The sequence below is a fragment of the Elephantulus edwardii genome, unplaced genomic scaffold, assembly GCF_000299155.1.
Source record: "Elephantulus edwardii isolate Elephantulus edwardi_28Jun2011 unplaced genomic scaffold, EleEdw1.0 scaffold00008, whole genome shotgun sequence".
NCBI classification, from domain to species: Eukaryota; Metazoa; Chordata; class Mammalia; order Macroscelidea; family Macroscelididae; genus Elephantulus; species Elephantulus edwardii.
In genome coordinates, this window is record NW_006399758.1 from 32,700,530 (window position 1) to 32,724,757 (window position 24,228).

Genomic DNA, 24,228 nt, shown 5'->3' on the forward strand with positions numbered 1-24,228 from the left:
TATTTAGTTATTTTAAAAATAAAATAGTTAAGATTGACTATATAAAAACCATTTTACTTTTTATGAATTGACAGATGGGAATTATGATTATCAAGTTTTGCAAAATAATGGTAACTCAAAAAGAATACAGTGACCATTTGGCATGTTCTCAAAAAGCTGAACACAGAGATTCCATGTGATCCAGCTATACCTCTGCTAAGATTTTCCCCATGGAAAACAGGACTGAGATATAAATGAAGATTTGTACACAAATGAAGATATGTTCATAGTAGCATTATTTGCAATAGCAAGAACACACGAAAGTCCAATTTTCCATCACCAAATGACAAAATTGAGAAATCGTGGTACATTTCCATGATGAAATACTATGCAGCATTAAGGAGCAATGATTTTGAAAAGTGCTATAAAACATGGAAAAGGCTGGAGAGCACTCTTCTGAACGAACTAACTCAGGTACAGAAGAACAAATACCGTACAAGACAATTATTGTAAAAACAGAAGGACAACCAATGAGATGTCTATGGATATACAAAGAGAGTAAGAGGGCTGAGGATGGAGAGGGATCAAAGAGTTTAGTGGGTGGAGAGAGAAAATGGGGGGAACCCAAAACAATGTACATGAATAAAACACAACAAAAAATACAAAAACATTTAAAAATATGATATAAAAATACAGTGACTTTCTGCACTTTTATTTTTCTAGAGAAATACAGAAGTCTTTATGAAATGGAATCCATTTCCACTTTCACCGAATATAGCATTTAAAATAGACAAGAATGGTGAAATAGCATACTTTTCTATAGAGCTCATCTTATTAAATGATAAACAACTATTAAAGAAATAAAGACTAAAGAAAACAAATCTCTTCCCAGGAGTAAGCAATATCTAAGTGGTTGGGCCTTGATTTTCAGATTGTTCAGCTATTTCAAATATACTGAAATGATTCTTGTAGTCCTGTAGATTTTTATCCTTGATTTAAACTGGTTAATAAACTTACCTTAGTTTTAATTGCACTTAGGGAATTAAGTACTTTCTGTAGAATTGGGTTTGCCTCACCAACCTGTATGTAAAAAAAAAGAAAAGAGATAAAGATCATTATAAATCAAGTACTGTTTAGCTTTGTTTTGGTTTTTATAATTTAAAAAAGTTAAGACCTATAATAGAACGGAAATAATCTTCCTCTCTGTTTTAGGAAGTGTGATTTTGCAAGATTTTAATAATTTAAGTGGTTCTTAAAAGCTCTTAGTTCCATCAACTGTTTACAACACATACATTAAAGAGCAACATGTGTAAATAACTATAGAAACAAACATCTTACTCTTGGTCTATTGTGCTAGTTGTAATTAATATAGTGGTAGTTTATAAAAAAGCACTGGCCGTTCAGTGGTTAAATGCTCAGCTTCCATCTGAAAGGTTAGCAGTTGTAACACACACACACAGTGACTCCTTGTAAGAAACAGTGGTGATCTGCACCCATAAAGGTTACAGCCAAGGAGACCTTACAGAGCAGTTCGCTCTGCCACATGAGTCAGAATCTACTCTAAAGCACTTAACGACAACAATACCGCTTAAGATCCATGCTCAACAGAGGTTAAGTGGAGTTAGCACAACCACGTGGGTCTAATGCAACAATACTTTCAAGGGCTTTCCTATAGAGATTTGAGCATTAGCTGCCACAAGAAAATAAAAAGGAGTTTGTGTTTGGGTTAGCATAGAAGGACTTTTCTTTTAAGGAAAAAAATTTTTCAATATTTTTTCCATAATAAGATAAAATGAGCAGCTGAGGTAGATTCGGAATTTAGAAGATCTGGTCAAATAAGAATCCCTTTCCCTTTGAAACTCTCCATTCAAGCCCCGTCTGAAACTTTTGCTCTCTTTAAAGAGTGAAGCAAGTAGAAACAAAGCAACAGAGAACCTCCCTTAAAAAGAAAAGACTCCAGTCTTTTTTTGTGTGTGTGTATGTGTCTTATGTCATCTTATTTTGAAACCTGATTGGTAAGAGGAAGTGTTAGCACAGCTCTACAGCTCACCTTCAGGAATGCACCAATAATTGCCAAGCCATCAGGCTGGGAAGCGGCTTCGGCAAAGCTGGAGTACTTCGCTGAGTTCCAGTGAACTATATGAAACTAAAAGAAAAAGAGTAATGTGGCTAATTAATAAGCTATACCAGTTGAAAGACAAAAAAGTAAATTATTAGTTAGCATGTGACTATTTGGAGCTGTTTCTTTTTGACAGAATGTATGTGAACATCTACTCAGTGAGAAGAAAGGGCTGTGGTTTTGCTTCATACAAAGAATTATCAGTGCTCTAAGCACAGTTGGGAGGTTGCTAATTAATCCAGAGACCAGTAAGTAAAATTTCTTTTCTGACAATATCATAACTACATGATAGTATTCCTGGTTTTCTCTCTTTCTTTGGTATGAAAAGAGCAGGTAATCTGATTAACTAGTTTTAGGGCAAAAGTTGAGATAATTGTCATGTTGGAATTTCTTATTAATTTTATGAGATGGGTTCCAGGACTACATGGGGTCTGGGTAATCCAAAGATAGATATATATGCATTATATATTCATACATAAAATGGACAATCTAAAAATGCTTCCTATCCCTTAGTTTACAGTTTGATAGAAATATTATTATGAATTTTACTCTCGTTATACAAATAATAATATCACCAAACAGACCATATTTCCATGTGAGGGCGTGCCAAGAGGCTAGAGAGGAGTGGCTTGCACTCCAGGAACTCCCTTCCCTCATCTAGGTGTGAACTATTCTCTGTGACGATTCCTATAGTTAATGTTAAGCTCAAGATCTTAAACCCAGTGCCATTGAGTTTATTCTGCTGGAGGTCTTAGCAAAGCCTTGTTCCATTCTGGTCATATTTACGCAATGGGCATGCTTGTTCAAGCTTGAACACTTCAATAGGAAGAGTGTGGTGAGTTCTGTTTCGGACCCCATTGGACTGAAATGGAAACAACACCTCTAGCTCGCCTAATGCTGAGGTGACAACTTTTGAGGCAGCCTCAAAGGAAAGATGACTAATCAGCCTGGTATTTCAGTTCCAGAGCTGAGCTACCTTTCCCCACATTGACAAACATGAAACATCAAAGTTTGATATTAATGAAGTCGGATGAGATCTTCTATATCCCAGGTTTTAGAAAGTACAAAGTTTGATTTGAAAGGAAAAAGATGAGGCTGTATATATCATGGTGTCTTATTTACCACAGCTCATTTTCCTCCCACTTCCTAAGTTATGTTACCTCTCCAGAAAACTTTGTTCCATCCACTGTGTGCTCCGAGCCATGGTCATTGGCACTGCCCCAATGAAAATGGAACTGGCCAAGCCTGTAGATTTCAGAGAGAGGGCCGCCTTTCACCACTGGAAGAAAAAGAGAACAATTAGAATTCTAAACATAAGGTACACCCTTTCTTTTGGCTTTTTGTTCTCTTTTATTTAAAAAAAAAAGTATTTGAATGAGATCTACAAATCATATTGGTTTTCCACATAATCATTAGTGGTCATTTTGTTTCATCATGTTTATTGCCACTGTTTAATCAATTCAATAATTTGAATGTCTATCATGATAGATAGTGAAGAGATCAAGATAACAGCTGTCGTTTGCTTGGCTCCACAAACAACACTCTTGGTACCAGCAGCCAGGAAATAAAAAAGGCGAATTGCATTAAGAGCAATGATGTCAGTCTGGAGACTAAGGTGCACCTTATCCAAGTCATGATCTTTGAAATCACTTGCTACACATTGGGAAGCTGGACAATGACTAGGAATGATAGAAGGAGAAGTGATGCCTTTGAGCTGTGGTGCTAGAGAAGAGTGTTGAATATATCATGGACTGCTAGGAAAACAAACAGTTTCACCCTAGAGAGGGTAAGACCAGGCTCTTCTGTGGAGGCAAGGATTCTGAAGCTTCATCTGACATATTTTGGGCATGTTGCAAGGAGGGACAGGTCCTTGGAGAGGGACATCATGCTTAGGAGGGAGGAGGAACAACACAAGAGAAGAAGACCCTCAATGAGATGGATTGACTCAGTGACTGGGTTAATGAGGAGTAGTTGTGTTGGAGACAATAAGATGGGCACAGGAGAGAGCAAGTTTTAGGGCTGTTGTACATAGAGTTGCTTAGAGTCACAGGCGACTCAATGACACATAACAACAGCAAAACCAACAACAATCAATCATCAATCTCTTATTGTATATAGGCTTTCCTTCACCCAACTTCATCTATTTGTTTTTACTTCCCTCTCCTTCCTTTGCCAGATTAGATTATCTTTGCTTTGAATATGAACCACAATCATTAAATGAAATGGTGTTGAAATTAATTGAAACTACACTAATATTGAGGTTTTCTCCTTTTCTTTTTCATTTTTTCCCATTTCTATGATCATAGAATTCATATGCACAGTACATCCTTGACTGTGGCATAGGTAAGAAATGTACTACAGACATGCCTGGCACAAAGGTCATTATTTGACCAATTTCTACCTCCAAGAAGCTATTTATAGGTAAGTGTATTATATTATCACAAGCTTTACTTGAATATGCTTTAATTTGCAAGTTTTTTTATAAATTATTTCAACAAAGATTGGATAGGCAGTTTGCATCATAGTCAGAAGCAGTTTATGAATTATCAAGTACTCTCCATGTACTTCACACATTAAATTACACCAACATAAAGAACAATTATAAGTCCACAAAATGTATTATGACATGATGGATTTGGAGGAGTCAAGGCGAAATGAAATAAGTCAATTATCTAAGAACAAATATTGCACAATCCCACCTTTATAAAAGGCCAAGAATAGATACATATGCAGAGAACAATGTTCATTCGAGGCTACCAGGGATGTCTGAGAGGAGAGGAAGAATCATTCTCTTGAGTGCAGATACTTTTTTATTTTTTTATTGTGGAAAAAGTAGCACAGTTATGCGAGTATAATGAAGTGAGCACAGCTTGACCAAAGTAAATAGTGCTACAAAGAAACACAGGAGAAGAGAATGTTTGTGTTAAAAAAAATGTGACCTGTGTAATTTGGCAACAACACCATCAATAAGCAAAATACCAATGTCTTGTCACCCGTGTAGGTATATTGGCGTGATTGTGTAATGGCAGGCATAGGTTAATAGATAGATGTACCTATTATCTATGTACATACAGGTATATGTTTCACACAGTCTTATTCATAGAAGACACATTTGCAGACACTTCTCAGGTATAACTCAACACCTTGTGAGAATGACTGTCTGGTGTCAAATGTTTAGGACCTTAGTCCCTGGGGAGAACTCAGTCAACTGGCACCACAAAATTCCTGTTTGCTTCCCACTGAAGTGAATAACATCTGGCATTTTACAAGCTTGAGAGTAGCTATCTACGATATAACTATTAACCACTACTTGTTAGAAGAGAAAAGAAGAAAACTGAAGATTCAGAGAAGAAACTAGTCTACAGAGCTTATGGCTCACATAATCAGCAGTCTCTTCTACTCTGAGCCTAAAAGAACTGTATTTTCCCTGGTACCCACTGATGGTCTGATCAGAGCCAGAGTAAGTGAACCCAGGTAGAATGGAGGGAAAAGATGGAATGGAACTCAAACTCTTAAAAAGTCCAGTCTTACTGAGTCAGGTGAGACTGAAAGATTCCCTGATACTATCAGCCTAAAAGCACTTTATCAGTCTTGAACTTGAACTATTTCCAGAGAATGTTTTGCAATAAAATAGACAACAGGTACACAAAATAAAGGTTATTATTTGGTGAGTATGGTGCTCGAAAAGGACAGCAATTACTCTAAAGTCAAAAAGAGAAGGCAAAGGGGCAGGGAAACTAGAGAATTAAATATGGAACAACCAGAATGCAAATAGAATATGGATACATGGTGGAAAATGCAACTAATACCACTGAACAATTTATGTAGAAATTGTCAAATGGGACTCTAACATGGTACGTTAACGTCTCTAAAAAGCCAATACAATATCCTTTCTTTTTAAGAAGTTGCTGTATTTTTGTCTGATAAAGCCGTTCTTTGTTAAGGAGATGTGCTGCCAACCAAAAGCACATGGCTTGAATTCACCAGTGAGCAGCTTTCTTTTGGGAGAAGAATAGGCTGTCTTCTCCTGTGCAATTTACAGCTTCTGAAAACCTGCTGGAGGGTGAGCTATGGGTCACATCTGACTCCAAGACACATAACTAACCTTAAAGTAACTTCATATATTTCTTAAAAAAATTAACACTGGAGGACTATGTACTTTTTGAGAGTGTATCTAATCATATGATTAATTCAACCTATATGATAGTAGACCTACTTTAATATTAATCATAAGCTTAGCCTCAGGCACTTGAAATCTAGACTCAAAGCCTTGTAGGAACATTAGTAAAACAAATTTGGCCTTTGAAGTGTATTGTGAAGAAGATAAAACAGAGGGGGGGGATAGGTGGGGTGGGGGAGCTTAAAAATAGAAACTCCCCAAAAAACAACTAAAAAATTAAGATAAACTTTTTATTTAATATATTAATCAGCATATAAGTATGGAAAGCTTCCTATGTAGTGAGACTTTGCTACCCCCTGGAGCAGAAACATAACAGTTATTACAGTCTGGTAGAAAAGAGACCAGTATACTTATGCACAGAACTATCTAGTCTGACTTTTAGACATCCTTCATCTGCATGCAGGAAATTTCTCAATGATAGCAATTTTTCTGGCCCAAGAGGAAAAAATTATATATGTTTTTTAGCCCCAACTCTCTTTTTTACTGTGCTTTTCAGTCTTTATTATCATTAAGGAAATTGGCTTTTTCCATTTCATGCTTATTATGATTGTTATATTTGACATTTTTTAAAAAAAATATTGTTTACCCAGACAGGGCAAGCAAGCATGAATGTGGCATGGGATGAAAGGAGCACAAAGAACAGATCAGATGGTACCATTGAAGGACTGTGAAAGACCAAGGGGGAAATTCTAAAAATTATCTTTACCAGAAGTCCAAGCTTAACAATAATCACTCTCTCTCTCTCTCTCTCTCTCTCTCTCTCTCACGGGCATTTGTGATAAAGTTCTATTTGTTTGGGTTTTTTCTTTATTTATTTGTTTGCTTGCTTGGTGTTTTTTTTTCAAATATCTCCCCATAGACTCTGAGACAGAAAAAAATCATAAAGCTATAAAGCTCTCTGGCTCACCTGATCGGTTGTCCTTATCTTCATAAGTTACATGGAATGAATGTCCCACATTGATAATCTCTTTGGCTGTGGCTGGGTCGTAGGAGACACTGATGGGTTTCATAGTAGTATCATGTTTAACGTCACTGGTTTTGATGTCGATAGGAGACTGATTATTTCCATTGGCGATAGGGTATTTTGTGCCCCAGTGTTCAGGACCTACCAGAACAAACAGTATGATTTCTGCCAAAATGCATCAAGTGCTTAATTCCAAGTTTCAGACACATTTTATCTGCTTCCTAGATTAGCATTTGGCTAGGTTTTTAAAATGACACTCTGTTTAGTTTAACGGACATTCAGTGTTTGAAGATGATCCTTTCTACACATAATAAAAAATAGTATATTTGTCATCAGTAGTAATAGAGAAAATAGGGTAACAGAGGAGCTCTGGTGGCCTAGTGTTAAGAAGCTGCGCTGCAATCCAAAAGGCATGAGGCTTGAGTCCACCAACTGCTCTGTGAGAGAAGGAAGGGCAATTTCCTCCTGTGTCTCTGAGAACTCACTGGAGGGTCAGTTATGATTTGGTGGCACACAACAACAACAGTAATAGAGAGGAAGGTCTGGTGGTGTAGTCCATGGGAAGTTGCGTTGCTAACCTGAAGACCACATCCTTCTGGGGCTTTGAATCTGTCAGTGGCTCATAGATAGAAGCTGAGAGATCCTTTTCCTAAGCAATGTACAGCCTCGGAACCCACATGGAGAGTCAACTCAGACTCAACAGCCATGCGGTGGAGTAATACAGACTGATACCCACAGTCCACAGGCAAAGAGTCCACGTAGTGTACTATTAGCAGTCAATTTCTAACAGTATAATCTGAAGCACAGGAGAGATTTTTCCTTTTGGAGATGGCACTTCATAGGTAAGTATGCCAAAGAGCTATTGTTTAGAACATGTGCAGAAATCATACTAATTTTTCAAAACAGATAATTAAAACTATTATGGCTATATAGTTATTTTAATGCTCAATACCTCTGTTTTTGAAAAGAGAATATGCTATTACTGCATTTCTAGGAGGAGAGGGAACCTTACCATTTGGACCATCATATCCCCAGTCAGAGCTTGCCATGGCTTTCTGCTTAGTTTTCTTTCTCTGAAACAAAGATAATTCGTAGAATCACTAACTGAGCGTGCAGTGGACACCTGAGACCTCCACTTGGGGGTTTTTATAGAAACTTTCCTGCCTTTTATTATACTGCTATTTAATCATGTCAGCCTATAAGGAAATATATGTGTATAAAATTAGATGTTGTAAAAAAGGTTCACAAGTGTCATGTTTCACTTTTTTTAAGTTGTCAGAGAGAAATGTCTAAATTTTAGCTTTTATAAAGCCAATCCGGTTTATCTTATATTTCACAATATGGCTGAATACTAGATGCACCATTCTTTGGTTTTTTCTAAGATATAAATGGCTTGTGCACCTGATCGTTCCAATTTGATCCTTGCTGATTAATCACAATTAGCAAGGTGATTTTCAAGAAGGTTAATTGACAGGAAGGAAACAAATTACAAGTGTAGAGATAGATTTGAATTTAACGTAGGAGAAATTACCAATGGTTTTTAATATATATGATTCTGAATGATGCATTTCATGAGCACACTCAGGATAAGAACAGAGTCCTTCATGGTGGAGGAAGAATGGAATTCACATGGAAGTGATTTAACACTGACGTGATATTGAAATTAAGGCCCGATGTTTATTTTGCCCATCCAATAGATCAATTGGTACAATATATAGTTAAGCATTTGCCCATTAAATGAAGGCTACACCGCTTGAATCATCCTTGGCTCTGAGAAAGAAAGTCTTGGCAAAGTGTATAACCTACAGAACCTTATGGGGCAGATCTATCATGTCACACAGGGCCACTAATGGTGGAACATCAAGTTGAGAGCACTCAGTAATCTGATTTATAAAGAACTTTCACATTATTTTGTTTTACCACCACAGACATACTCATGCGCACACCCCTCTCCCCCATAAAGTAAAATAAGAACTATAATTTTGCGGTTGAGAAGAACTGAGCCACACCATCAAAAAGCTAAGAAGCCAAGACTTCAGCCTCCAAACCCATCTACATTCCTTACTACACATCCTCCAAGTACCACACCAGATAAGCTATAAAATGGGTGATCTCCCAATTTCCTTCTATGTCCACAATTTTCCTCAGTCAAATGTAAGCCTGGACCAGGGTGAGAATTGCTACTTGTTGAATGATAAGAAAGTCTACAAGACTTTTCATAAGTAAAAGAAAAACTAGCTTGGATATGTCTACATTCTCAAGGCTCCAAGTGAGCTTAAAGGAAATAGATCCAGAAAAATAAACTTTTATAATTATGCTTTTTCATGCCAGGGTACATATAACTTGATTTATACTATAGAATTATGAACTGCCTTATTCTCTGAAGGAGAAGGGAGTTCAAAAGCAATTTCTAGCTGGAATGACTAGGGTCGTGCTGTTCAGTCCTCTGTAGCTAAAGACAGCTGCTCCCTCTTATGCACAGTGAACTATGCACAGAATGGCGAGTGTCTTAAGCGCTCTCTCTCTCTGAGTTTTGTGAGCAGAAGATATTGTTTAAGAGGTAATTTTACTTTTAAGGTAGCATTAATTTCAAGAAAGAATTACTATAGAAATCAATTGTTGTTGTCTTAACATTAACAGTTGTGTTATAAGGAAATTAAGGCTTACAGAGATAAAGGCATCTCCCCAGAGATACTGAGCTTGTATGTGATATTTATAGATCTAAGGCATAAATCCAAGTCTACTTCTACCTCTAAAGCTTCTACTATTTTCCTAACCTTTGTCACTTGTCCCTTTCATGGTCAACAAATGCCCACTGGTCTTCTTTTGACCCTATTTTCTAGGAGATCTACTTAGTTAATCCGAACTGCTCTGGCTCAAGATGACCATCAGTGAGGACTGAGCCATGAATTTACTGTGTCCAGACTTACGGCCTCAGACTTCATCAAAAGGTCAGGGAACAGGTTAGTTTTGGCCAGTGATTTCTGTTTTAATACTAAGTTCTTGGCCAGAAACCACTTTACTAAGTTGATTCATACATTTGAAAGATAATCCCTTTTTCATTACATGATTGTGTGGCAACACAGAATACACTATTCATATAGCATAATAATTTACTTACAGTTTTAAGTACAAAATTACTTTGAACCTTAACCATTGTGACCCTTCACTTTGTTATCTACCCAGGTCATATTTATACACTTGAATAAGCAGAAAACTCTACAGTGAAAGGAAGTAAAATTTAATGAGTACCTATGACTTGGGCCTTGACATTTTGTTTCATAATCATATGATATTAGATATGCATGTAAGTTTTTTTGGATGGAGAGACACAACCCAATGACATTTAGAGGTGAAAAGCAGAAATATTTTTTACTTACAATTCAAACTGAGGAAGAATATCAGACAGGACCACATAGGAAGTAGTTCCAGGGGACAGGGCCAGTCAGCGGAGTTGAGTATGAGGAGCAGAGTGGGGTTAGCCTGTTTAAATAGATTTCTAGGCAACTGCCTAATTTTAATAAATTTGTGGGCTGTGGGGTGTAAACTCTGTTCAACTCTATTTGATATCGTAACCCAGGATGATTAAGATGGGTCTCAGTGTGTGAGAACCTGATAAGCTACTTTAGAAGAAGCATTGATTGGACTCTAGCCAGAGCCTCCGGGTTGAGTCAAGCAGTAATAAATAAAAAATAAAACCAAAATGAGGCTATAATTATCTTCTTGAGCTCTTGATATTAATTCAAACTTAATTATTTAGGGATCTAACAATGAGAACAGTTGAGCTAAACAGTGTAGAAAATATTAGAAAGAACTCAGAAAAAAACACAAGAAATTCTGACAAGGCAGCTCATAACTAAATTCCTCTATTTGTTTGGTGGTGCTGTTGTTGTAATGTGCCATTGAGTTGCCTGAGATTTAAGGGACGCTATGTACAACAGCTCGGAACCCTGCCCTGTCCTGAGCCAGTCTCACTAAATCCAACACACCTACCCTATTGCCTTTATTACTGTATCAATCTATCTCATCCAGAGTCTTCCTCTCCTGTGCTGTCCCTCCACTGTTCTGAGCATGCTGTCCTTCTCCAAGGACTGGTCCCTTCTGGTCACATGCTCAAAGTATGTGAGATGGAACTTCAAAATCTTAGCCTCCAAGGAGAAAGCTGGTTTCACTCTCTCCAAGACTTATTTGTTTTCTTGGTGGCCTGGGGTATGTTCAAGTTTGGTGTTAATCAACAGAATAAATAAATGTGGCAGAATCTTCTAGCATTATTTTTGTTGAATCTGGAATGTGATAAAGGTTTGTTGGGGTTTTTATTATTATTTTTGTTGTCCATTTGATTGATATTATCTCACAAGCAAAAAGGATTAATAATGCTACAAACACCTTCTTAATTAATAATAATAAATAATTAAGAGCCTATCTAGTATAAAAACCCTCCATTTATTTATTTTTTAATTCAGAGATCTAATGCTTCAATTAAGCAGACCTAGTATTTGTTGCTCTGGTGGTCTAGGAGGTAAGGAGTAGGGCTGCCAAACAAAGACAGGTAGTTCAAATCCACCAGCTGTTTTGCAGGAGAAAGATGGGAAATATCTTGTACAATTTACAGTCTCTGACAACCCACTGAAGGGGCAGTTAGTCTTGATTCTTACTTGGCAACAATGAGTTGAGTTGTTCAGTAGTTTGATATTTGTTTCACTTCAACAATATTAGAGAGTAGAATATTGGACATTTATTGGTTAGGATCACTGAGTTTTTATTTTTGGGTTGGAGTCATGGTCCCTTGCAACTATTCTATCAAGTCTTATAGGAGTGACATGTGCCTAGATTATAGCTATATCTGCTACCTGCCAATGGCGTTTAACTAGGATGGGGCAAGAATGAATAACTTTTACATAAAGGAAAAGTATGGAACTAGTGAGTGTGGTCTATGTTTAGAAGTGGTAGCAGAGAAGAGTAGAAGGAGGAAGCATCCTTGTTGGTGGGTCTATACTATTAAGCAGATGTGCTGTCTTTTGATTGAAAAATGGTATTGCTCTTCAGGTGATTGGAAATTACTAAAGAATTGCACTAGAGGAATCTTTTGTTGGTTGTATGTATAGTGAGTGTTCAGAATCACTCATTAGGTAGTGAATATATGCTACATATTGAGAAAATATGAGAACAGTTGTTGTTCTTGGTTGCCCTCAAGTTGAGAACAACTCATAGTGACTCTGTGAACAAAAGGCCTGAAACCCCTCTACAATTATCAACATTTATCAAAGTTCATAGAGTTTCCAGAGGCTTGTTGTTTAGGAAGTGGATGACACTTCTGCTTTCCATTTGCTAAAAGAAGGTATCCCATATACAAGGGAAGTGGCAATTTGGAGGAAGTTTTAATGTTCCAATATTTTTCATCTCCAGGACAGACACCAACTGAATAAAAGCTTGCTATGGGATATTTAAAAACAAACAAATGGAAATTCAATAGTTATAGACAGTAAAGGCATAAGAGGCTAGTTCAAAGTATACCTATACTTGTGCTTGTGTGGGTGTGAGAAAGAAAGAGAGACAGACAGAGAGAGATGGAGGGATGGAGGTGGGGAGAGATGAGGAGAGAGAGAGAAAGTGAGAGAGAGAGAGAGAGAGACAGGTCCTACTAGATTCAAGTGGCTAGGGTAATTGTTTTGGATTTCATTTGCTCTGTGGACTTTTGGATGTTGTCAATTTGTACTGACAGGTGAGGTGTGGTTGTGGATACAGAATGAGGAGAAAGATAAAGGGAAACAAGTGGTTAGAGTGTTGAGAAGCCAGTGGAATTCTCCTGTTACAACTCTGATAGCACAAATTATGGCTACTACATAAAGATATTCTTTGAGAAGGAGAAAATCAAACCAAACCAGTTGCCTTCAAGGCAATTCCAGCCCATGGCATCCCCTTATTTTTCAAAGTAGGACTGTGTTCCATGAGATTATCAGTAACTGTAAGCTTTTGGAAATATATAGTCAAGTGAGCAAGAACTACTAACCTTTAAGTTAGTAGCCAAAGACTTAACTTTTTGTGTCATTTAGGCAGAGGAGTTAGAGAGACCTTTACTTTTGGAGACATTGCAGATGCATTGGAATCGTGGAGGAAAGAACTTGCAGTTTTCTCGGTACTCACTTGAGTTGACATAAGTCATATTTTTTTATGGTTCTGTGGTAAAGTCACTTATAGAATTATGACAGGGTGAAAGCACTTGTAGAATTATAACAGGGTGGAGCTTCTTGTGGAATTTGAAAGCCATGTAAGTTCTGAGAGCTAGGCTTACTTATATCTTTTGTGTGTGTGTTTAGCTAGCAAAAGTGATTCATGATGCTACTGTATTTGAACAAAAGCACTGGAATCTGACTGGCACAATGAAAGTGTCAATTAAGAATGGCCAAATCTAAAATCTCTCAAAAGTCCCACATGTTGTCCAAATAGCTAAAGGAAGGGATGTTTCCACTGAAAAAAAAATTAAATCTAAATCACAAGGTGTAATTTGTTGCATGTTATTAAACGGGTGTGGGTTGCTTGCCCATTAAAATACCAGTAACTTAAGTTGGAACTCTGTGGTTAGCCAATTTGCAGGTCTGCCAATTTATTTAATTATTATTATTACTTTATCCGATCCTTTGGTGATGAGCATTTTGAAGAAGTCTTTGGCCTGAACAATTTATATTAGCCAAACTTTAGGGTAGGTGGCCACCAGTATTTGTTAGGTTTGTGTCAAACTATTGTTTATGTGGAGGGTTGAGCCTCCACATAAGCCAATGACACAATGATTGTTGTTGTTGTTAGGTGCCATTGCGTCGAGTATGACTCATAGTGACCTTATGAACAAAAGATCTGAACCAGTCCTGTCCTGCACCATCCTCACACTTCCTGACACACAAGAGCCCATTGCAGCAGTCATTGTGTCAGTCCACCTGGTTGAGGGTCTTTCTCTCCTCCGATCCTCCACCCTTCCCAATATTATGTCCCACTCCAAGAAACATGTCCTCCTAGCAACATGTCCAAAGTATGTAAGGTGAAGCCTCATCATTCTTGTCTCCAAAGAGCACTCCAGCTGCACCCTTTCCAAGACATGTCTGTTCATTCTCTTGGCTGTCCATGGGATGTTCAGTGTTCTTCTCCAATATCACAGCTCAAAGGTGTCAATTATTTTTCTGTCATCATTATTCATTGTGCAGGTCTCAGATGCATAGCTGGTAATCAGAGACTGTGGCCTGAATTAGACACACCATAGTCCTCTAGAAACCTTTCCAAAAGAAGTACTAGATAGATTCATAATATCGAGGACAAGAGACAATGAAATGATGTGATGCTGAATCTTGAAAAAAATTATTTGGTGATTAGGCATTGATAGTGCAAAGGAAATATTGCTTAATTTCATCAAAATGGACAACAATGCAGCTTCTTCATTATTATCTCGTGATTTTTCACTTATCAAATAGAAATGCTTCTCTCTCTTCTTTGTGGTCTCTGAAAATTACTCTGGAGCAAAAATTATAATTTCTTGGAGGGTAACAGAGGAAGAGATTTGGTTAATAATCCATCCTTTATAGCCTAAATTATGTGGGAGATTTCCAGTGGTGGACATTTAGGTGCAAATGTGTCACTTGGGCAGGGCTCTGTCCGTCTATTGTAAATTGTCCTAGAAGCATATAAACCTTCTTCTATCTGGCTTGATGTGGGACCAGGATTGAAGTCCATATTCATATGAGATGTTAACTAAAGGTCTCCAGTCCAGCAAATCCTTAGAAACGTGAAGATAGGATGTTGTAGTAGTCAAGTTGCCCACCACCTCTAACACACACTTACGGAAGACCTAAGAGTTAAACCTAGGTCTCCCACATGGAGAGTTCTACCTCTGGCTGACTACCACCCTTGAAGATGAGATGTGTCCACCTTTGAGCAGAGTACATGGGAATGCAAATTTTAAGAGGACTACACCCTAGCTGGTGCTGTATGATTCACCATTATAGTTCATTGGTCTGGATGAGGAAATTGATTGTCCTTTACCCAGTAGCTGGATTAAACAGTAAGTGCATAGGCTATGGTCGAGGAAATTGTGAAAAGATGAGCACATGAAAAACTCTTTGTCCTGGGCATCCTGTATAGCAAGAGTGATGATGGCCTACAATTTTACCCTTGAGTGTCTTTCCATGAGATGGATTTATCAGAGGCTGTGTGGAAGACTAGCTTGGACATTTCTGGATGAAAATAATCTGCATTCTGAAGAACCAATTAAAGTGACTGAACGATCATTTCCCCTCAATTTGTCTTTTTCATAACAAAATTTGTTTGCCAACTTAATTTTACACTGTGAGTCTATTTGTCTCCGTCCATACCAAATTTGTACACATTTTAGGAAATTTGCATTTGCTATTATCTTGGAATTTCTTGAGATCTTTACACAAACTTGTGTAAAGTTTCAAAGATTTTCTTCTTAGAGTTGTTTTTTCTGACTTCCAAATTCAATGATTTTCCTTCCTCCTAATCACTTTAGAACAATAGTATGTCTTATCTCTCTCATACTCAGTTCATTGCTGTAGAATTGGAACTCTGTTGGGTTTTGTAGACTGTAAAATGCATCAGAGGGTGGATTTGAACCACCAGAGAAGTAAAGACTTTGGGGAAGCAGTCCAAGTTCCTATGAACTACCCCACCAGAGCACCCTGTTTCTTTCAGTGTGTTCATTAATTCTGAAGTTATTATGTTTGTATTTGCAAACAAATCTTTTATTTTCTTAATATCTGTAATGTCTCTGAAATAGTACATCGTTATCATAGGACCTTGTGGAGAGTTTCTTTTCTTCTTGTTTGTTTGTGCACTGTGTGCACTATACTCATGACATACCTGGAAAACAGGGCTCAATAAATGCTTGTGTAGAAAATTATTAAATTATCCCCTTTAACTTCAACTACAGTATAGTATCCTTATAAGGACTTAGAAGGACAAGAGAGAAGGGTTTGCAGAAACTATACCCACCCAAAAGCACAGGACTCAGCTCGGTGGTGAGACGCCTCACTGATGGGGCATGTGAATGCGCTTTGCTGGAGGTGAGCTCATGTTCATATTTGGAGCGAAGGAAGAAGTCTTTCCCCTCTCAGTTCTATTAATGGGAAGAATGAAGTGACCCGTCTGTGACTGTCAGTCATTGCAGGGAGAGTGAGAACACTAGTCGTTATAAGTGTCAAAAAAATTTGACACTTGTAAGTGTCAAGATTTCGCTTCTCAAATAGGATTTGAACTTTTAAGATTTTTCTTTTTTTAACTTTTGGCAGACAAATTTCAAAACACAATTTTAATGATTTTTTAAAAGCTCTCAACACTTTTTTTCCCCCTTGGGAAAAATTTCTTTTTGAGGAAAATTTCTTAATTTAGTAAAGAATGATTTTATTAACTGTCAAGTCAGCTCCTTACATAGATGACTATTGTAATCTACAGCATAATAGTGTTCACATTTCTTATAATTTTGTGCTTTGAAAAGATTAAATGTTTTGCCAACAAAAGCTTTTTCAAGTGCACAACTTAATGACAAAAATTAGCTCTGTGACGCAATGTCATTTTTCCACCATGTAAACCAAAACTCAATACTCAATAAGTAATAATTTCAGCCCACTTCACTCTCCCATTCCTTCTAATAAAACCTATATATTTGCTTTTCTTTGTCTTTTCTTTATAAGAGGCTGCACAGTATATATCTTTTTGAAAGTATCTTTTGTTAGTGTAGTGTCTTTAAAGCCTATATTGTAGTATGTTGTTGTTTTTAGGTTCCTTTAAGTCAAGTATGACTCATACTTTGTGAATAACAGATCTGAATTAGGTCCTATCCTGTGCCTTCTCTGACATGCGTGAACCCATACCTGCAGCCACTGTGTCAATCCCTCTCATTGAGGGTCTTCCTCTTCATTGATCCTCCACCTTCTAAGCATGATGCTCCTTTCCAAGAAGAGCCTCTCCACCAATATGCCCAAAGTATGTGAGATGAAGTATTTCCATCCTTGCCTCCAAGGTACCATCAGATTACATCTTCTCTGAGAAATATCTGTTGTTCTTTTTGCAGGCCTTGGGATATTCAGAATTGTTCTCCAACACTACAACTCAAAGGCATTAATTCTGTTTCTGTCGTTTTTATTAGAAAAAATGAAATTATACCCAGATCTAGTTTACTACAACTTTTTTTAAAAAAAATCCTAGAGAGGTACAACATATATTCTGAGAAAATAGATCTGTACATTTTTCAGCTAATGGATAGAAACATCTTACAGTGGAGGATGAATAACATGGGAAAGTTAATTGTAGAATCCTCATATTTATCTTTAAAATGGAATCAATGCTGTTTGTATCCTATTTCCCACAATTGATTGCATAATTAGCTCCCATAGTTCTGTAAGACTGGAGACTAAGTTGCACCTGATCCGTGCTATAGTCTTTGCAATTATGTGCTATGCATTAGAGAGTTGGAAGTGAATAGGATTGATAGAAAGAGAATTGATGCCTTTGAGTTGTGGTGCTGGAGAACAGTGTTGACTATACTATGGACTGCTAGGAGAACAAACAGGTTTGTCCTGGAGAAGGTGAAGCCGGAATGCTCTTTGGAGTCATGGATTCTGAAGCTTCGTCTGACATACTTTGGGTATGCTGCAAGGAGGGACTGGTCCTTGGAGAGGGATATCATGTTTGGCAGAGTGGATGGGGTGACGAAGGAGAGGAAGACCTTCAATGAGATGGATTGATTCTGTGACTGGAGAGGTGGGAAATAAGTGCATTTGAGATGACTAGGTTGGCACAGGATAGAAGAGCATTTAGAGCTCTTGTACATAGGGTCGCTATGAGTCGCAAGTGACTCAATGGCATATAACAACAACAACAATAGTTCTGTAAGAGATTACATGATTAAGAGGCATTTTTCATATGAAGGCAAAATAACATTCACAGGACTTTGCAAACTATAGAAACACTGCACAAATGTAAATGATCAACCTGGACTTTAAGACAAAATTCCAATTTTAATTCTCAAGTAAATAGACAATTATATGAAACAAAACTATTCAAGTGATTGTGTGTGGCCTGAAATTCAAACAGTTGCATAATAAAAGTTTGATAGCTGCAGATTAAACTAAATCCCACATGTAAATATGAAAGGCTACAATGCCAGAATCATAAATATTAAGGGAAATAAAGGTCAAACTTTTTAACCATCCTGTGACATTTTGCTCTAGAACCCTGTTTTTATTATCTATGAAACTCAACGGCAGTGGAATAAAAAGGGATTCTTAAAAAAAAAAAAAGGTCTTATTCTCTTAATATCTTTGTTAAAGTTCTCAAATCCTTTCATCAGAAATTTCTAGAACATATTATCATATTTTTAACTTAATTTTCCATTTCTTCCCCCAGCGTTTTTTAATGTATATTCTCCAGATGATTTGCCTTCAATTTACCTGGCAATACATGTTAAAATGCACATGTGTGTCTTGTCAATCACTCTCATGTGTAACACGACGTATGGTCATGCGAGTTGGATGAGCAACAAACATCAAGCTCTTCTAGTAAAAACTGGTAGCTTTGTTAGAAGGCTGTACACCTCCACTCCCACAACCTAACTACCAAGAGGTAAGTTTTGGTGAAAGAAAGTCGCTTAGCAAATTCCCCACTTTTCATGTATTATTAGTGAGCAGCACTAAACAGTCATATACTTGGGTGTGATTTCAGCAAGTCCCCCCTTAAGTGTGGTTCATCAATTAGCATTTTGCATGAAGATTCACTCCAGATTGATGCTGTAATATCAGCGATAGTGATCCTTCTTGATAGGTCAGGCAGATGGGTCTAGTAGGTCTGTGTCCTCACATACTACACAATGACATTTGAGTGCTAACCTTGCTCCATTCATGTGACAATCCTGGACATTCTTCCGAGCCAGTCTCCAGTCTTGTTATCACTAATTCCATGCACTCCTAATTATTTTTAACACCCCTTATGATAAATAACAAACGTTTTTGTGTTAACAGTAGATTTACTAACTACCTCTGAAAGCATTAAAACCTGATTAGAATGCTGTTGAAAACATTCTTCAGGTTTAGATTATGTGAAAAAGATGTGTATAATGAAGGGAATAGAACTATAATGTCTTCTGAGAAAAAATCTTTGCTTGTAGGACTTGGGAATAAGTATCATTAACAGACATTCTCAGGTGATATTTTTATAACATATTTGGACACTTTTACAAATAATTATCTTAGATCCTGAGTGCCATCTTTCTGACGTGTTGACTATTAGCAGTGGTTTTGCAAACATAAAATAACTCCTCTCTGTAGCAATAAATTAATCCCTCTCAATAAATTTCCTAAATTTCTGTTTAATGCATTTACTGGTTCCTGACTGTAGAAAGGAAATTATTATTCTTATTATTTTGTCATTTATTAATTGCCTTTTAATCCATTGGGTTACCTTGGTAACTTAGTATACCGTAGTTTTTGAGTTAAATTCTTATGTCAGATCTATGATTAAGTAAAGACAGATGCACTATCCAAATGCCTGTCAGTAGTGGAAATTTCCATTGCTGCATATCAGAGATTGTGGTTTTAATTCACTCTTAACTGATACCTGTGCTAGTGGTTCTATTAAAGTGGCAGGAACACTATTTGAAGTAGTATTTTACAGAATGACTCATTATTCCAGGATAGAGCACACAGAAAAAGAACACTACAGATATACTCTTTAGTGATCAAGAGGGGTGCTTATGAACACACACACACACACACACACACACACACAGAGAGAGAGAGAGAGAGAGATCGTGGGGGTGCAGAAAAATCGACAATGCTCTTACAGAATTGAAAGATCTTTCTTTTGCTTCACAACCACTTTCTGGTAACAACATCAGCTTTAAAATTCTTTGCCCTAATTTCTTTGAGTAATACTATCCCTTTGTTGTGAAACTTGAGTTCATAATAATATTTGCCATGAAAACTAGACTGTTACCTGCAGAAGGCTGAAACAGGATCCGCATTATCGCACCATACACAAAAATCAACTCAAGGTGGATCAAAGACCTGGGAGTAAAGTCTAAAATGATAAAGTTTAGCAGAGACAAATGGGCATCAAGTTTAGGTGGCCTACTCTATGGGATGAAGAGTCTGCTAAATACAGCCAGAAAGGCACAATATGGAGAGAATAAAACTGATGAATGGGATCTTCTAAAGATTAAATCCCTGTGTACATAAAAAACTTTTTCCAGAGTGAAAATAAAACCTATTGATTGGAAAAAAACCAAACATTTGGGAATACCATTTCAGACAAGGGTCTCATAACAAAAGTTACAAAATCCTACGGCACCTCCACAAGAAAAAGACTGATAACACAATGACAAAACGGGCAAAAGACATGGAAAAACTATTCACAGAGGAAGATATTCAGATGGCCAACAGACACATGAAGAAATGCTTATAATCACTGGCAATAAGACAGATGTAAATCAAAACCACAGTGAGATACACCTCACTCCAGTGGCAGTGGCAAAGCTTAACAAGACAGCAAGTAATAAATGCAAGAGAGAATGTGGTGAGATAGGAACTCATACATTGTTGGTGGGATTGTAAAATGGTACAACCACTCTGGAAAGTAGTTTGGAGTTTCCTCAGAAAGCTAAACATAGAAATTCCATATGAGTCAGCTATTCCACTGTCTGGAAAATACCCCAAGAAAATGAGAACTGAGGCAGAAACAGAGATTTGTACACCAGTGTTCATAGTAGCATTATTCACCATTGCAAGAACATGGAAACAGTACAAATATCCAACCACAATCGAATGAATTGAGAAATTATGGTACATTCACATGATGGAATACTATGCAGCACTCAGGAGCAATGATTTTGTAAATTACTACCCAACTTGGGAGGGACTGGAGAACACTATACTAAGGTGAACTAACTCAGTCTCATGGGACAAATACTGTATAAGACCATTATTGTAGAAATAGATAACTACTAAAATGTTTATGAGGATCCAAGGGAGGGGAGAGGAGGGTGGGAACACAGGAGTGAGGATGGGGGGGGGCATAATCATAAGGTCGCACAATTTAATGGGTGGGGGTTTAAGGAAATGGGAAATATCTGGCATGAAAAACAGTGTATATGCACTTTGTAAGTAAACCAGAATAAAATAAAACATTTCTATTGAGTGGAGAAAAAGAAAAAAAAAATACTACGAAGAGATGTTTTTCATATGTGTGTCTGAGAATTAGAAGCCAAGTCACATAGCAGATACTAAGAAGTAGCTTTTTTTTCTTTAAACTGAGAATAGTAATAATAATGGAAAACTGCATGAACTGTGGTTAAATAAAAAAAGTCAAATGTGACTGAGAGTTGAGTAGGACATAAGTCTTAGAGGTGCCACGTCTTAAACATGTGAAGCATATTGGCTAACTGGCCTGGATACCACACAGAATAATCCTTCCTGGGATTTTTCTAAGAAATGGTTGAGATCTCTGTGGAATGATTATAGCTACTTTTCAAGAAAGATTCTCTTTCTTTTGAAACAACTCTATAAACTATGAGGGATTTTTCTGACATTACTTTTACAAATGTGACCATATTTATGGCTTTCTGACAAGGCAGAGCAAATACTGATATTCTTATTTCAGGTTAAAGAAACTTTCACAAGTAAGAAAGTGAAAACACTTGCCCAAAGTCACCAAGTCTTCAAATTCTATATCCGTCTTCTTTCTGCCACGGAAAATTAGAAAACCAAAATGACCTTTGTCTTTTATAAATTTTACTTAATGACACAAAAAGTTAGTAACCTGTTACCTCAAAACAGTCTTTGTAGTGTCCCTAATACACAAGTTGGCCAAGATTCTACTGACTGATGGTCACCCCAAATGGATTTCAAAGACTGTTTTTTGAGAAGTCGATCATCAAGTCTCTCTTCGATGCACTCTCCAATCTTCCAATTGGTAGTGACCTCTTGTACCACCCAGAGACTCCTTCCCTAAATTAAGCTCCATAAAGCAATGCTCAGTGCTGTCTGTGGGGAATGAAGTGGGTATATTGACAACATCTTCATGTATGGCTCTGTCTCCTCAGTTAGGCTGCCCAGGGCCACACACTTGGCACTTGAATACTTGCTGTGGTTATTTCAGTTCCCACTCTTTCTACACACATTTTACAGAGAAACAAAGCTACACAATAGTGAAACTCATGAGTTCCTCGGTAGCTGGTGACAATATATTCCCCCCCCCAAAATGTGCTTTCTTTCTTCTCATCCTACGGGTGAAGGAAGGAAACATTCTTGTCCATCTACTTCTGTAACTGGAAGAAAAAACTCCTCAAGCTTATATTTGGGTTCAACAACAAAATTTGTCTTGTAAAAAGATGTTGTAAATGATTCTTTATTGTAAAAAGATAAGCTGTATGCTGCAGTACTGGAGAGGAGTACTGAATATACCATGGACTGCTAGAAAACAAGCAGGTTTGTCATGGAAAGGGTGAAACCAGGTTGCTCGCTTGAAGCCAGGATTTTGAAGCTCCGTTTGAAATACTTTGGTCATGTTATAAAGAAGGACCAGTCCTTGGAGAGAGACACTATGCTTGGGAGAGTGGAGGGACAGCGTAAGAGAAGAAGACATTGGATGAGGTGGATTGACTCAGTGACTGGGGTAATGGTGGTAAGAATGTCAGATACAATATGGTTGATTAAGGATAGCGCAGGGTTCACAGCTGTTGTACATAGGATCACTATGGGTCGCAAGTGACTCAATAGCACATAATAACAACAAGAAGTTTTTAATGAAAGTTATTCTTGATTCTTATGTAAAAGATTACTTGGATAATTAATTTAACTGATATGGGTTATATATCTTATTCTAGATTTCCTCTGGCTTTATCCTAGAATTATCTCTCCTCCCTCCACTTATACTAGACAAATGTTGTTTTTAAGTGTTGTAGGATCAACTATAATTCATGGTAATCCTGTGAACAACAGAGGACTATTTAAATACATACCTTAAGAAAAATGACCTGCATGTTAAAAAATGTGCACATTTAAAAGGTTTGTCTATTATGTATTTAGCTAAATGAATGAAATTTTAAGATACTTGAAGATTTCTGGTATGGTATAACTCTTGCAATGATTCTTGTTTACAAGAATGCAAAAGGTCTTTGATTTCTTAAGAGTCTTTTAATTTCTGGAATCAGACCACTTTGGAGAGACTTCTTAAACAACAGTTCTCAACTGCTCCTTGAATAACCCTGGGTTTCAAAACTCTGGGGTTAAGAGAGAAAAGGTGGTCCATAATAGCCCATTTGTTGTATCTCCTTATCCCTAGTTTCTCTGGCCTTGTGATGGAGTTTCTTAGTATGCAACACTTGGGCAGTAAAATCATAGTCCAAAATCCTTTAAGACACTCCCAGACTCTACCTTTAACTACTTGGTGGAGTTCCACATAACGTTTGTGCAACTGCCCATGGATTACAAAATGAGGGAATGACATGTTGGCAAGTGGCTGGGTTTTCCATCATCACCCAGGAGGCAGCCGGAACCAGTCGGGTTAGAAAGAACTTCAGGAAAAACATCTCTCCAGGCTCATGTCAATAGTGTTTTTCAAAGTGGAGACCCACAGAGCCAAAGGAATGTTCAAGGGCCCCAGTGGCAAGGAACCAAACTCCAGTTGGCAAGAGGCTTCTGAGTGTGGACTTTCTGGAGCAGAGCGGGCTGATTTTACGCAGTGATTTGATCTGGGAAGAAGAATTCCTGGCAGTGTATTACTTCTTCCTGTTGAATTCTCAGGGGTGCTACCTAGCCAGGCGTTTGTGTTTGGCATTCTTACAATGGGGTCTTTGTTGTTCTTGTCTCACACTCTAAGAGTTCTCATAGAGTCCTTTATAGAGCTGAACAGGATTTTATTGTAGGGTTGCTTGCAGCTGGCACCAGCTGTTGCTATGTTTTTTTAATCCTATTTGTGCTTGTTGTTAGT

General features: G+C 37.4%; 1 protein-coding gene across 1 annotated transcript in view; it reads right to left on the bottom strand.

Moving 5' to 3' along the window:
• The window catches only part of CA1 (carbonic anhydrase I), a 12,365-nt gene extending 4,074 nt beyond the window's left edge, over nucleotides 1–8,291 (bottom strand). Inside the window, exons 1-5 of the mRNA XM_006880512.1 lie at nucleotides 8,255–8,291; nucleotides 7,186–7,383; nucleotides 3,259–3,377; nucleotides 2,030–2,125; nucleotides 997–1,059 (exon numbers count right to left, since the gene is read on the bottom strand). Of these exons, the coding sequence (XP_006880574.1) occupies nucleotides 997–1,059; nucleotides 2,030–2,125; nucleotides 3,259–3,377; nucleotides 7,186–7,383; nucleotides 8,255–8,291 (513 nt within the window). The remainder of the gene's footprint in view (nucleotides 1–996; nucleotides 1,060–2,029; nucleotides 2,126–3,258; nucleotides 3,378–7,185; nucleotides 7,384–8,254) is intronic.
• Nucleotides 8,292–24,228: the final 15,937 nt, after the last annotated feature.